This window comes from Lissotriton helveticus, chromosome 7 (assembly GCF_964261635.1).
Source record: "Lissotriton helveticus chromosome 7, aLisHel1.1, whole genome shotgun sequence".
Lineage (NCBI taxonomy): Eukaryota > Metazoa > Chordata > Amphibia > Caudata > Salamandridae > Lissotriton > Lissotriton helveticus.
Window position 1 is genome coordinate 1,694,357,660 of NC_136068.1, and position 16,068 is coordinate 1,694,373,727.

Consider the following 16,068-nt stretch of genomic DNA (forward strand, 5'->3'; position numbering starts at 1 on the left):
CATTGCCAGCTCTGGCTAGAACTATTACACTAGGAATTCTGTATGAGTTTCTATGGGGATTAAAGTTACAGTGCAATACAACAAATTAACAAATATTGGCAAAGCCAATAGATCTTGGCTCTAAAAGGTAAAGTTAGTTGCTTTGCCAATGGCATTTGTTCACATGCCTGATCATCTGCCAATGTGCTTTTTACTGAAGAAAACAAATTCCAAGAACACTGCCGATGGTAGGCATGTGTTGTGGTGCATATCGGCCATATTTATTTACTGTTGTAACATAGCAGATGCCCATGTAACAATGGTAAATTAAAACTTTGAAAGAAAGAACTGAAAAACATATGTGCACCAGTGCAAAAGAGGAAATAAGTGGCCCGGTATCACTCTGCAGCTGCCTGGCTCTCATTGATAAAAAAATAAGTAATTTGAAAGCATACGAAATTACCCCTTTCGGTAATTTAATAGATTTTCAAACCACAATTATTCTCATTTTGAGAAATAATGGTTTGCAAATTGCTTTTAAAAGGCTCACCAGGCAAAGTACGATTGAATGAAGCCATAAAGGAAAAGAGGAGTACAACAAAGACACAAAGCTGCCACTGTTTTAAATATTGTGCGAACAGAATATTGTGTCAAATATACAGATGACAAAAATATTGAGTAGGTAAGTGCAAACAGGTGAGTATTGGTTTACTATTCTTAACTCCACATCTACGTACGTGGAAGATATACCATCGAGGTACATATAGGTGGAGTTATCTATAGTAAAACTTTACTTACCTGTAGAAATTTACCTTCACAATATTTTCGTCCTCGAAACTCTTGACACGCACGATATGTGGTCCATTGATATTTTTTGGGTTCCACTCCCTCAAACATATCAGTCTCTCTCCCATAGAAGGAAGTACAATTATAATAATAGCGCTTGTTTTATTGTCCTGTGAAGGACAATAGGCAGAGTAGGTCTTCGCAGATTTTCAACATGACACCTCTAGTTTATGAGCTACTCACCATAGAAAAGGATAACATTATTGTGCTGCCTCGTTTAAAATCGGCATTGTGGGAGCATATCACTCACCAAATATACAAGCACCTCAAATATCCAATCCAATCCAAAAATTCTTTATTTCGGCCTCATGGGCCATAAAAGAAGCAATAAAAATACATACAGATAAAAGACAATATATACAATAAAAACCAACTGAACCTGCAGAGTTTAAAGAAGCGTGGTAAAATGGTTTAACCAGACATTTTCTTCCTTATTATCCATGCTGCCATTAGGAATTTAGAAACCGCAAACACAATGTGGCCCAGGGTATTCGTTTTCAGCACCCTGTAGGCTTGTAAGTAATTACTGAAGCCCAGATTCCGACATAGAGGGGCTAGCCAGCGCCTCCTCGGACTCCAGTAGACATGGCAACAGAACATTATGTGCAAGTCATCTTCTTCCTTAACTTTACAGCATGGGCAAAGCTTGTCGCCCCCAAGCGACCACTTGTGGGTAAAAACTTTAGTAGGGAGCGTACCAAACCTCCACTGCAGGAACAACTTCCTCGCCAGAAGAGGGTAGATAAAATCCATAAAAGGTTCAAAAACATAAGAATTTTTGGATACAATAAAACATCCGGTCAGGGTGCCACTATCATATGCACTGTCCATATCAGCAAGGGTTTTGTTCTTGTAGAGCTGTGCCAGGGTTTTGCGCGAGATCCTTCTACATCCCTGCGCTGGGTCATCCCATAGGTCTGGCAAATTCAAGCTGACACATTCCGATTTGATAAGTGCCAGCCACGGGATCTTACCATTGACATCCAGCCTCAAGACATGTATGAGGTCCTGCCTATAGTGATGCAGCTCCTCAGTGGACCATAACCGATGCCAATACTTCACCGGTTTCGCCCGCAAGTCCTCTGCGATTGACGGGAGGCCCAGGTCAAGTCTTAAGGGGAGGAGTGGTGTGCCCTGCGGGAGAGCAAGAAGACGTCTAAGGAAACAATTTTCCACCCCTGCCATGACCTTCCCAGCTTTATGGCCCCACAGCTCACTGCCATACAGGGCAGCCGCCTTCGCCTGAGTCCTGTACATTTCTAAGGCCGGGCTAACAGGCTTGAAGGTGGACTTGTTAGATACCCTCAGGAGTGCGCCCGAAAGCTGGGAGAGTTTCAGCCTAGATCTTGCCACCTGGGAATCCCAAGTCAGATTTTCTTGAAGTGAGACCCCCAAGTATATAAAGGTAGAAACCCTTTCCAGACTGGTTCCCTCGAGTTTTGGGCTGGGTCTGGTCTTGGTCGGAGGGTTGAAGATCATGAACTTAGTTTTTTCCGTGTTCACCTCCAACCCGTGTTGTCTACAAAAGTGACCAAAGCCATCCACGATCCTCTGAATCCCCATGGGGGATTTGGAAAGAAGGAGGGTGTCATCGGCAAACATAATTGCCGGAACCCTCCTTCCTGCCAAAACCGGGGCATCATTGTCCCCGACAGCGTCAAGGTGTTGAATGACGCTGTTGATGTACAGACAGAACAGTGTCGGAGCCAAAACACAGCCCTGTCTGACACCTCGGCGGACCGGGAATTTACCCGAGGGCTTGCCATCCCTCCCACACCTTACTACCGCAAAGTTGTTCTCATGGAGTCTAGTGATGATTTTAAGGAGGTGGGGGGGGACTCCTAGCTTCTGCAGAACCTCCCATAACTTCCCCCTCGGGACGAGGTCAAAGGCTGACCTCAGATCCACGAAGACCATGTACAATCGACCTCCCTCTAGCGTAACCGTCTTCCAGTACAGAAGAAGGAGGCGAAAGATTTGGTCCATGGTCGACGTGTTCTTTCTGAAGCCCGCCTGTAAAGGGCTTAAGATGTCATTGGCCTCGACCCAATCTAGGAGATGGTCCAGAATGAGGCGCGCGGAGATCTTTTGGGGCACGTCTATGAGGCTTATAGGCCTGTAGTTGGAAGGGAGCAGAGTAGAGCCCTTCTTGTGGATGGGCACAATCTCTGCCCCCAACCACGACCCAGGGATCGCCATACCTCCAAGAATGGCATTAAATAGAACGAGAAGGTATGGGCCCCAGATATCCGGGTGATGCCTAAATAGATCCCCGGGTAGCCTATCCAGGCCTGGCGCCTTCCCCACTGCTAGACGTTCTAGGGCAAGCTCCACTTCCCCCAGGGATAATTCCAATCCGGACTCCTCAGCACCCAAGGGCAATTGCATCTCCACGGCCGAGCAGGAACTGGTATCTAGGTAGAGAGCCCCAAAATGGGACTCCCATACCGCAGGGGCTATATTAGGCTCAATCGCTTTACTAAGTTTCCCTGACCCATTGTTTACAAGGGCCCAGAATTGCCGGGGGTCCCTGGATTTGAGGGCATCATAGAGGTCCTGCCAATACTTCCAATCCCACTCGGTCCTTGCAGCCACCAGCACTGGTTTATGGTGGTTCCTCAGGTCACGCACTTTGGCCTTATCTGACCCCTCTTTTATGGCTGCAATAAGGTCAGATTTTGCAGCCCTGCAATCTGGGGTATACCAGGTGGGAAGAGGTGTCCTTTTCTTTCGAATTGGGACCTCCGGATGAAATACCTCGGCCAAGTCCCTCACTAGAACCTGGTGAATGTTTCCCAGTTTCTCACAGTAATCAGCGGTTCTAGGTTCGTTCAGAAGGGTCTCCACCTCCATGAGGCTAGGGAGCGCCAGCTCGTATAATTTCTTGATTGACTCCTCCGAATTTACAAGCTTCCCCCACTTAACTCGGCGCCTATTTGTGGTCAGGAGCAAATCCCCCATATCAGCCCCTTGGCCAGCTGGGGATGAGTCCGTCAAGGGCGAAGGGCACACAATATTTAAGCAGAGAGCGTTGTGGTCGCTGTCTGTCCTCTTAATAACCCTAAAGTCCCGCACTTTGGGCCAGAGTGAAATATCCACCATAATATAATCTAGCCTCGACTCATGGCCCCTCCTGTTGAATGTACACACCGAGGGGGTATCGGACGGAGTGCGACCATTACACGCCCTCAGCGCGCCATTCAAAGTAAGGGACATGAGCTGTAAGGCTAGAGGGGACCAGGCTTTAGGGTGAGGGGAAGAAGAGGGTGGAACCCCCCAATGGTCGTCCTCGGCCGTAAGGGCACCATCGAGTAACCCTTCCAAGGGTTCAAAGTGGCAGTTGAAGTCTCCTCCAAGTACCACCTTGTGTTCACCCGGGAGTTGACCCAGGAAGGAAGCCAAATCATTTAAAGTAGGTGATTCACTTGACGAGGCGACCGGGCGCGAGTAGACATTGACAATGGCCCACGGAGTTTTACCAGGCCAAGTGAGCCGCACACACTGGATGTCCTGCGAACACGTGAGTACCCGCTCCGCCTGACAGCCAGTGTGACTCGCAATCCAGATTGCCAAACCACCAGATGGCCTCCCCCTCCCGGCCCATTTGGCAGGGATTTCAAATACTTCAAACCCTCTCCTGAACTGAGCGGCCCTCGCCCAAGTCTCCTGAAGGAGAACAATGTCACATCCACCCACCAGGGAGTCCCATTCAGGAGAGCCCTCCTTGTTCGCTAATCCTGCCACATTCCAGGAGAGAATTCTCAGTCCTGGGTCAAGTGGCAGGCTGCCCTTGGCTCCAGCATGGGGTTGCAGGGTAGCCTTCGGTGGACCGACGTCTGAGGCGCCGGTTCCGCCGACAGCGATGGCAGCGCGACCAGCCCGCTCTGCTGCCCCTGTTTGGGGATTATGGGCTAGCCCGGTGTTAAGTGGGGGACTCAGTTGGCACGAATTATCAATCGTGTCAGCCCCTCGCTCATCAACTGCCTGGAGCCGGGTTAGTTCCGGCATAGGGATCACAGCCAAACCCACAAGGCTTTGCACCTCATCCACCCCATTCCCATGGCCAGACAAGATTGGCCGAGTTTGTGGTCAATCAACCTGGTCCAGACAGGAAAACCTGTTGTGATGAGTGAAGTTTGCCTGAGCAATTGGCAAGGAGGGCCTTGGTCTGTAACGAGAACCATCTACAGCAAAGCCCACCCTGGTTCATCCCTTCTCACTCCCTCCCACCGTGTTGCTAACACTAGGGTAGAAGTAAGCAAGGGGTACAAGTTCTATTGCGGACTTATCAGGCCTTACAAGCCAGTTGCAGATGTAATTAGCAACATGCGGGCTCCTGAAACTTAAAACGATACAGTCCCCTGACCTGTTCTTCTTGGTAGGGCCAATCCACGGGATCCTCCTTACCATCAGAACCTCACCCTTCAAGCTTGGAGGCAACGGTCTATTGATACTGAGCCAGCTTATGACCTTATTACGTAGGGAGTCCTGGGACTCCCTAACACCACCGGCTAGCTCAGGAACTCCCACCATGATTGCCGTGTATGGGACAGCTTCTGGGGGCAGGTTAACCTCCCTGCGTCTATCTAGGGGGGGGACACAACCATCACTCAGGGCGTTTGTAGGACCCACTGTCGCCCTTGTCTGCGGCACAAGCCGCGGCACAGGGGGTGGCTTAGATCTCCTAGGTGCCGGAACAGGGGGCCCAGGCACTGGAGGTAGTGAAGTGCGCGTCTGGGAAATAGACACACCATTTGCGCTAGGCAATGCCCTACTAGAAGCCTGGGGTAATGTAGAAGGTGGTAGACTATTCCCAGATGGTTCCCCGGTGGCTACAGGAATGTTAGAAGCTACACCAGGGCTACTCCTAATATGAATATTTCCCCGGGGCTGAAGGAGATTCTCTATAGCCTCTAGTCTAGCTAAGATGGGAGCTAACAAGTTCTTAATGGTGGCTGTAAGGGAATTGATTACTGCATCTGAACTATTAGAAGACAGCCCACCAAAGATAAATGGGCCCGCCACCACTGGTGATAACACGGGAGCTGGCGAGGCCCCAAGATCCGACCCAGTCCCAGATGGAATGAGCTCAGGGGAGACCGAAATATCTGTACTGTCTTCGAGGGTTGATTCAGATGCAACAAATTTTGCCCTTTTTGCCCTCTTTGGTTCAGCTGGCCTTTTCCTTTTTATGGGCTGAGTCACCCCACTATCAACAGGGACTGTTGTCAAGACCACTTGACCCGCTTCCAGCGTATTTAAACCCATATTATCCAGAACACCAGAGTGGTCGGAAATCCCTGCTGGTCGTGGGGAATCTCGATCCCTCTGCGTAACCGGAGTTCTTAGCTGCCGAAGTACCGACTCAATAGTCTGGTCGATGCTATCCAGCAGAGACATATGGGTAGCGTCCGTAGTGATGGGTGTACTAGCATCATTTGAGGCAGATTCCTCAAGGTCCAGGAACACACTTTCAGGACCCATCTCTAGGTGAGGAGAGTCCGTAGATAAGTGACACTTGCTAATTTGGGAGCTCGCCTTGGGGAAAAAATTTTCCAAAGTGCTTGTACCATGTTGTACCGACTTACTCCTTAGAGCTCTGGATGCCATGATGAGGTGAATAAGGAGCAAATTAGCGGAGGCGTTAGAGGGGTGGCCCGGTCCGGTCTCTTCCGGCCTCTAACGGCCTACAACGGCCCGCTCTTTGCCCGGTCTTCGCCCCGGTGATCGCCCCGCGCGCGTCCCGCGATGCGCGTAACCAAGTGCTCTAATGAATGGCAGGGGGGCGTGGCACTGGGAGGGGGCGCGGCGCGGGCGGGAAGAGGAACCAGCTGGCGGTGTTCAGCAAGAATGCTGGTCCTCGCAGTCCCGCTCGCCGTACCTCTCACCTCCACTGCGGCCAGCCTCCGGTGTTGCTGTCTGTCCGCCCAGGGCTCCACAAAGGTAGGAACTGAAGGAGCTACTCCTGTAGCTTGCAAAGGCTTTCCCCAAAGAAACTGTCTCGAGCGGCACCCGCGGAGCGGGGGCCGCGAGAGGTGAAATGCAGTCAGGCGGGGGGCGTGGCACTGGGAGGGGGCGCGGCGCGGGCGGGAAGAGGAACCAGCTGGCGGTGTTCAGCAAGAATGCTGGTCCTCGCAGTCCCGCTCGCCGTACCTCTCACCTCCACTGCGGCCAGCCTCCGGTGTTGCTGTCTGTCCGCCCAGGGCTCCACAAAGGTAGGAACTGAAGGAGCTACTCCTGTAGCTTGCAAAGGCTTTCCCCAAAGAAACTGTCTCGAGCGGCACCCGCGGAGCGGGGGCCGCGAGAGGTGAAATGCAGTCAGGCGGGGGGCGTGGCACTGGGAGGGGGCGCGGCGCGGGCGGGAAGAGGAACCAGCTGGCGGTGTTCAGCAAGAATGCTGGTCCTCGCAGTCCCGCTCGCCGTACCTCTCACCTCCACTGCGGCCAGCCTCCGGTGTTGCTGTCTGTCCGCCCAGGGCTCCACAAAGGTAGGAACTGAAGGAGCTACTCCTGTAGCTTGCAAAGGCTTTCCCCAAAGAAACTGTCTCGAGCGGCACCCGCGGAGCGGGGGCCGCGAGAGGTGAAATGCAGTCAGGCGGGGGGCGTGGCACTGGGAGGGGGCGCGGCGCGGGCGGGAAGAGGAACCAGCTGGCGGTGTTCAGCAAGAATGCTGGTCCTCGCAGTCCCGCTCACCGTACCTCTCACCTCCACTGCGGCCAGCCTCCGGTGTTGCTGTCTGTCCGCCCAGGGCTCCACAAAGGTAGGAACTGAAGGAGCTACTCCTGTAGCTTGCAAAGGCTTTCCCCAAAGAAACTGTCTCGAGCGGCACCCAGTGGCTAGCATCACAAATATTCTTCAGACTATGTGAAGAAGGAGCACAAACATGGCTGAACTGCAATGTAAATGTCATACCAGTCCTGTGTGAAATGAAACCTGCTCTGACTGTTTTTTAAAGTAATGTAAAATCATTCAGTTTTTTAAATAGTTTTGTCCTCATTAGCCTCAGATTCACCTTCCACAGCACCTCTATCCGAAAATCTACCTTTGTGCCAGGACAGGAGCTTCTGATACTGCCCCCTCGTCCAAAACCTGCCAGGTGCACTTCAATCCATTCTCCCGTACATTCAGCTCTCCCAGCTGAAGACCAAGAAGAACGAGACCAAGTGGGAGAGGGCGAAAGAGTGGGAGTGCCATGTGTGTGTACTGAGGTCTGTTTAGGCATAATCATTGGACAGTCCCTTCCTATCCTTATCCCTATCCTTACCTCTCCAGCCATTCCACAACAGGGAGCCAGAAGGCATACCTCTTCTTTTCTAGGGAGACTGCATCCAACCTGAGTGTATTTTCCAAGGACACCCTCCACTCAATATATGTAGGGGGATTCAGGCTAGTCCACTTCTTGCAAAGTTCTCTTTGTGCCAACAATATTGCAAAGAAAATACATTTTAGCTTTTCTTTGTCGAATACCCTTACTTTCAGGGCCACACCAAAGAAAACCAGGAGAGGGCTTACTTGAAGCTGTACGCTCAAATTTTCGGCCAAAGCCTTGTTCACATCACCCCAGAATACCTGAATCATTGGACACTTCAAAAACATAGGGAGGTCAGCTGCCATCCTCTGACCGCATTTGGGGCATGCCACTACTCCTCTATTTCCAAATTGTGACAACCTTGTGTGGCGTCCAGTACACTCTGTAGAGAGAAAAAATATGCTTTCTCCTTAAAAAAGGGGGCTTAATCACTTCATAAAGCATGGAAAAGGATACTTGCCATAACTTCTCCAGTGTTGCTTCGGGCAAGCATCTCCTCCACAGCTCTTGTGGCAATGTAAACTTCCAATCCGCTTCCTCCTCATCCGCCAGTAGCAGTGTGATGTTTCCTTCTTGTTGGGTCCGTCAGAAATCAAAATGTCTTCAAACTCGTTCAAACCACCTATCATGTTGTCCGATGACTGGAACCAATTCTTGATTTGTAGATATTTAAACCTTGAGACTTGATCATTTGTTTTACGTGGTAGTCCTTCCCATGAGCTCAGTTGTTCTCCCTTTAATATGTCCCCCCATCTTTCAATACCAGCTTTCCTTAATTGCCCTGCTAATTTATCCTTCGTCCAGTCAGGAGATCCTGGTGAATCCAGGTAAGAAAATTCACCAGGATCTTCCTTGGTTTGCTTCTGTTTGGGTTAAGTATTTTTCTTGATCTGCTGCTCCTATGTCATGTGTAACACCCAGCAGTCCTGACTTTTTTTTAGAACTGCCCTTATCATTATGAGACAGGTAGCTTTGCCATTTCCATGAATGACTTGCTGGACTCTATTCCAGCATATAAATTGTTATTGGACTAAGAAAAGGTAGCTATAACAGTGGGTGTCACACTTCCAAACCTGAAAATATGGAAATGGTCTCACAGGCAAAAACATGTTGCTCTGAAACAGCACACACAAGTTACAGAAGACACTATTGAACATCCCCAACTTCAGTCAAATAGACATTTTACTGGGTTACAAGGGCACACAGTGATGACCTCTGTGCTGCCCTTCTGTCCTGACCCCACTGGCTCAGAGCTATGTGACTGCAGCAGTGCCCACTGGATAAAGGACGGAGAGTGAACCACTGCTTTCATGTGGCTGCAGTCACGACTGCGCCGCACAAACTCCGGGGTCACTCACTCACAGCATCTTGGATGCTTTAAGGCCGGCTCTGCCCTTGCAGGGCTACTTGCAGATGCTGGTTTGCCTCGTGGCAGCCAGCCTCTCTGCTGCAGCTCACGCCAGGGTTGCAGTCACTGCCTCTTCATGCTTCTGACTTCCCCTGCATCAGTGAATGAGTGGAGTCCAGTGTCAGCTGAGCTGACTCGGGGCAGAAGGCCGGCGCTTTAAAAGTGGGCTCTCGGCCTCTGCCACCGGACAGGGACAACCACTAGTGACCAGAGGGCTGCACGTGAGGGTGATGTAAACGAGGGCTAGTTTAATAATAAATCCGGCCAGGCTTCCGAAATTGTGCCCGGAGGAGCCGGGGCCCTGCTGAAAAGATGGGAAAACATGCTGCACCCCCATGCACATGTCCACCAGAGTACCGCCAGAGTCGCGCACAATGCCTGTCCAGAAGGGTGTGTCAACAGGGAAAAAACAAACGACCTGCCACCGCCAGGGGCCACTCACTGTCTGCAGAACAGCATGGTCACTGATGATGGTAACCAACAGGCTTGGAGCAAATTGCAGAAGCCAAACGGGACTTTACTAGGTTTGGGTGAAGAATTCCACTCCACCAGTGGCGTTCACTGAGTTTGGCCCACTCCAAGCGGAGGCCCACAAAACTCCGCAACGTGATGCGGAGTGGAGTTTTTTCTCTTGCGCGGCTCGCCAAAGTTAAGTTTGAATCAAGATATCTGAAACAAGACAGTATAACTAAAGGTATCACAAATTGTAAGGGGAAGAGGATTACATTGACTGCAGTCTGTAGTTCAAAGGTTCGAATCCCAGCAAATCCATCTATTTATTACTGTGTGCATTTAACCTTGAATGCTTGATGCAGTCAGCTCTATATAGCTATTTTATTCGTATCTATCATTGAGACAATGTTGCCCATATCCCTCTACTCTTCACAGTAAACAACAAATTCCTTGCAACACCTACGGCACCCAAGTCTGATGATGAATCCTTTTTTATACATCTCAAGATGTGGAGAAAGTGAGGACACTTAGGTGAAAATGTTACTCTAAGAATAAGGTGCAGATGCAGGGGATGCTGCTGTTATCCAGTTCTTTTCAACATGAGAGCAAAATAAGGAACATCAGAGCCTGTGGTGTGCATACGAGCTAAGACAGTGACATAGACTGTTGTGTGAAAAGATGCTAGGGGTGGAGGGGGCAGATCATGGTGACAATGTTTTGCAGTCAAGAAGACATAGCTGTAGAGCAGCGGATAAAATGCTGACCTCAACAATGGAGACTACCAATCCCGGTCTCACAACATAGAGAAAGCTTCCTCTACTGACCATGGTTGATTGTGTCGTTTTCATGACTTTGAAGTAATTTGCGGAGATCCACAAATCTGGGAAGAGCTGAAAGGCTAACTTGTTAGCAATGGAAATGTGCCACACACCCAATCACAACACAGTGAGACTGAAATGCTACTGGGTGGGACAAACACAAGAAGAGGGAGGAAAGTTATCAAATCAAGAGCCGATGATTGAAATAAAGAAGTCATCTATTTATGAGCAAGGTGCTGACCCAAAGAGCACTCCGAGTGTATTTTACTTATTGGAAACCGTAGGTATGCCAACAGAAAGCTGTAGCTGATATCTAAAAACGAATAGTTTCAGGTATCTACAGCTAAGGTCCCTGGGTTAAACTTTGATACACGTGCACAGTGGCTATAACAACGTTGAATGCTTGGAGAATACACCAAAATATTTTCAGATTCTAAATGTTAGAGCTCCTAAATGCATACAGGTAACAGCTCTGATGAAAACTGTTGAACATGATTAAAAGTAGAACTAGCTAGCTAGAGCATGCTGCGAAATTTCACCAGGATACATTATCTGCAGAAAGGTGTATGACAAGGTTTGTAATACAGTTTACATCAAACGCATATGCAGTGTTTTGGGGAAATGTTGGGGTTGCAGGACATTAATGTACTTTGCTATAACAGTATGCATAATACCACGAGGCAGAAGGGTGTTGGGATAATGTTTGAGTTTGTGTCAAAAATATATTTAGAGTTTTAGGGTAAGGATTTTAGAGGAAAATAACACCAAGGGTACAGTTTGTGTAAACGTTTATGAAGTTGTTTAGAATACAGTGCTCCCTACTTTTAATTTATTTTGTAGATTTTAAATAAAAGCTTTAAAAAATCAAACAGTTCTATATAGAACCAATGGAGTCAGTCTATCTATCTATCTATCTATCTATCTATCTATCTATCTATCTATCTATCTATCTATCTATATGTCATCATATATAAAGTGTGATGTATATGTAAATTAAAAGGGGGTATCATCTAAGAGGAGCAGGTTGGCTCAGCTTAATAAGTTAATCTTGTCCTGGCATCCATGAGGGAGTAGAGCAGAGTAGGCTTCAGATTGCTCAAGAAGTGTACAAGTTGCATGCTACTAGGCTGACAGTCTTATCCTTGCTCTGTAGGTGAACGGGCAGCAGGTGGAACTGTCAACGAATGTATCCAAATCCATTGCAGTGTCTGTTGTAGAGGATGGAGTGATAATTGAGCAGGCCTCAAGGGTGCAAGTGCACCTCAGCACGAGTGGTGAGGTGACAGTCAAGGTGAATGAGATACTATTCAACGCACTGTGTGGAGCTTGTGGAAACTTCAATGGAGAGTCATCGGATGACCTCACGCTTGTGGACAGAAAGGTCGCTGCTGATATGTCAGAAGTCATCAAGTATTGGAAAGCCAGAGACTTCTCCAGCTGGTAAGCATTGTTTTGAAGGTAACTTTGGGCACAGGTTTATATTCAGTTATTCACCCACATGCCACACTGTATATCCCAAACACTGTTGATTGGTATGCTTGAATTAATCTCAGCCACTCATAATCATTCTGCACCGCATCCAAGTCCATCAATATTTTGCACACCATGCCACCTCAGTTTGGACCCAGCTGTATGCAAATCAGTCTTAACCCTGCTCCAATGGAAGTAGTCCAGCCAAAACTGCCAAATTTGGTCCTCCATGAACTGGAACACAAGCAACCAAGGACCAATTTTGCCCTTATTATGGGCTCATCCGCCGAATTTACCTTGGTTCCAGTGGTACAGTGTGCATGGGACCCACACCTGGACATACCCGTCCTATTTAGGGTGATATATAAAAGTATACAAAGAGATATAGATGGAATTCTTGAATTGATTTCTGCCACTGGTAATTATTCAGCCCATTTGCAAACCATACCACCCCAGTTTGGACCCAGGTATATGCAAATCAGTCTTGATCCTGCTCCAATGGTACAGACTTATTTTTTATACGCTGTATATCCCAGCCTTTACCATGATTTAACTAAGTGATGCTACATGAGTCATTGCACGCGGGCTATGTATCGCCTCAGATGAGTTGCTAGTACTACAGTATGGCCCTGGTGCAGGTAGCATTATAAACTCTAATTAACAAAAGTTGTTTATATAAAGGAATCTCTACACAGGTATCTAAACTGTTTCTACGTGGTGATGACATTACCCACTAACTGATTACCAATTTCGGTGAAAATGTACACCAAACTCAACTCTAGGGTCAGATAAGGGAGTGTTGTGCCTGCTATAAAGGTTATTTTAACAGATCGCATTACAGGTTTTAGCTGCAGCAGTCAATCTACAATGGTAATACTGAGTCCATGTTATCCTTTGTCAGCTTTATGGATGGCCAATAAGTGCTGCAGTCCACAGGTAATCTTTAACTTCTCTCACCATGGGTGTATTTCCTTACCATATAATATGGCCTTATAGAAAGTTAAATAGGACAATCCGAAATTTGCCTGAATCATCATGTGTTAGGGGTAAGAGCAAATGCACTGGGATGCAGTACCTTAGTGTGCAGAGTCTAAAACCCAGCAATAGAATTCACCACAAAATGGGGGTGACCACAAAAAAGGGGCATTTTCTCGGAACTACCAAATAAAATAAGATGACTTGACTACTGTCTTGCATTCACATTTGTTCTATTTGTTTTGAGGCACCAAAGTAAATTCATTCAGACACAATAACAATTCCATACAATAGTGCTTCAAAATAACTTCCATAATACCCCTAAAATAAAGATATTTAATCACCATGTAGTTATAGTACATTGTCACCAAAAGATCAGAGGGCCAATTTATGGTCAAAACGCTGTAACATCACTGATGTGTGGAATAGAAACATCTAATATTTAGGTGACCTGGCATAATACAAGTGTGTGTATGAGCTACGGTATTGTTATTAGATATTATATTAGCAAACATAGACCACAATAACCGCAAACCAAGCTTAGATGTGGATATGTTGCTCAATTCTCTTTTCTGTCCTGTTATACCCTATTTTGTTCTTTTTTCAGCGATGTTTAAAAGCATCCAACAACCAATCCTGTACCTCCTGAAGATCTTTCGTCTTGGTGGCAGAAGTGAGTTCCTGGGACTCTTTTGGTGTTTTATTATTCTCAGAAACCTGGATCTAAAAGGCAATGAAACGGATAAACGGAAACTGCAGACTGGAGGCGTTCCACAGATGAGGTGGGACCTTCAGTGGTAGACTTCCAATGTCAGGATAAGACAACCCATACACAAACAACTTGACAGCACAGCAGTCCATCCCGGAACAATATTCACTGCAAGACCTCTATATTTACCCTTACTTACTCAGGGTTGTTGATCTGTTCTACAAGGATGGTCAGGGTATATTTTTAAGAAAAAAAACAAATATATAATTCTAGTCCTCAATTGCCTTGTTCACTTATTATTGTGCATTCCCTCCAGACTTGTCTATGTTCTTAACATATTCCCAATGCCGTATTTTGTCCAGCTCAGAAATACTTACATTCTTGATCATTGTTCATAGGACTTGTGGCTGAAAGTGTTCATCACTGCATACTTACTTCTATACTTTATACAAGTTCTGTTTATCTTTCAAAAGATGTGTCAGTTAGGCAATGCTCAAATGTGCCAGTGATTTCTATGGGGTTAATTCAACCTACCTTCTTTGCGGAGAATTTCAAGACACATTTTGATGAGAGGGCTAGAGAAAAATGGAAGTGAAAGGATGTTCTACCGCAATACAAAGTGGAACAAAAAGAGTCAACAAAGATTATGGAGTGAGAGAAGGCGATGGTAAAAGCAAAGAAAGCCACATCAGAATACGCACATAATTTGGAGATCAAAAAGACTGGAGCTTGGTGACAAAAGAAGCACTAAGAAAGTGTACATGTAGAGTGTTTTGCACCTCGTTATGATAATTGAAATAAGCAACCATGTTTCTCAAATAAATGTCTTTTTTCTTGGCCTTTTGTAAATGTTGATACCTAGTATGACTGTCATCGTATTCCAAGACCTGCTATTATTCAGGCTATACTTACACGTGGATGCATTGATAACTGTCAGTGCACACATTCTAATGATAAACTGTATTGTCTGCTGTGAAAGGAAAGATACTCTATACATGGGAAAATACACAACTGGGAATTTAGACTTCTCTTACTAGAGAACAACTGGAAGTGGAATGTTCTTTTGTTCTAAACTTGAATATCAAAAGAGTAAAATGTCAGGGACTACAGAAATTCAATAAGGCACCATTTGATAGCCAAATACATCACAGTGTTGACCTACTGTCCTACCCTTAGTGAGCCACAGTGGGGCTTGACACATGAGGTTGTCAACGAGGATGGATGCAGAGGGGTGGAATTATTGGCACAAGAGGCACAGGAATGGCATGATGCACGGTGAAGGACATCTTGGAGGTAAAATAACAACTGCTATGGAGGTTTAAATCCACAGCAGCAAAGGCAATACAGGAATTAACTGCCTCAGGTGAAAAAACTACTACCAACATGGAGGCAAAAACAAAATAAAAGAGGCAGTTCACCAAAAGTCTAGCCAAACATACTTTGGCAAGTCAGACACCATACAATACCTCAGTCCCAAGCACCTTGGTGTTTTTTTTAGAGGGGTCAGTTGCAAGTGCACATGGTCAGTGCTTGGGACGTTGGATCCGTAAAAAGAAAAGGAAGCCCTGGGCAACTTACTCTTACCTCATTAGAGTGATGACGCTGGGATTCTTATCTAGATTTTCACCTTACCAATCCAAAGAATCCCTGGTCAACGGACCTCTTTAGCCTGCATGGAAATGTGAAGGAAGTTCTTTAAATTTCACACTTTCTGTAGTTTCCCAGATTCAACATCTCTCAATCTGAAGGACTTCTGACTCCGAAGAAAAGTTTAACATTTTATTACAACGCCAAAAACAACTGCACATACAAGCACCTCAGCAAGAGGTTCAGAAAATAAACTGGCACTAATACAAACATAATCCTACGCAGGAGTCTCAATTGACTCAAAATGAAGAGCAAGGTTAATTCAAGAAGCATTAGGCATGCCTTAACGGCTCCAACTGGAAACCTTGAATGCATCTGCTCCAATGGAAAAGAAAAAGATTAGTCTGTCCCTACACTAGCTCCAAAGTGACATCTCTACTTAACATACGTCCCAGGCAAGAGGAAAAGGTGTCAGCTGTGAAGGCTCCCTAAGAAGCACATTCACTTTTCCAGGT

At 46.9% G+C, this 16,068-nt stretch overlaps 1 protein-coding gene across 1 annotated transcript in view; it reads left to right on the forward strand.

Annotated features, from left to right (window-relative positions):
- Window positions 1-14,819, forward strand: part of FCGBP (Fc gamma binding protein) — a 287,645-nt gene extending 272,826 nt beyond the window's left edge. The window contains exons 27-28 of the mRNA XM_078653817.1: window positions 11,966-12,252; window positions 13,865-14,819. Of these exons, the coding sequence (XP_078509943.1) occupies window positions 11,966-12,252; window positions 13,865-13,874 (297 nt within the window). The 3' untranslated portion in view covers window positions 13,875-14,819. The remainder of the gene's footprint in view (window positions 1-11,965; window positions 12,253-13,864) is intronic.
- Window positions 14,820-16,068: the final 1,249 nt, after the last annotated feature.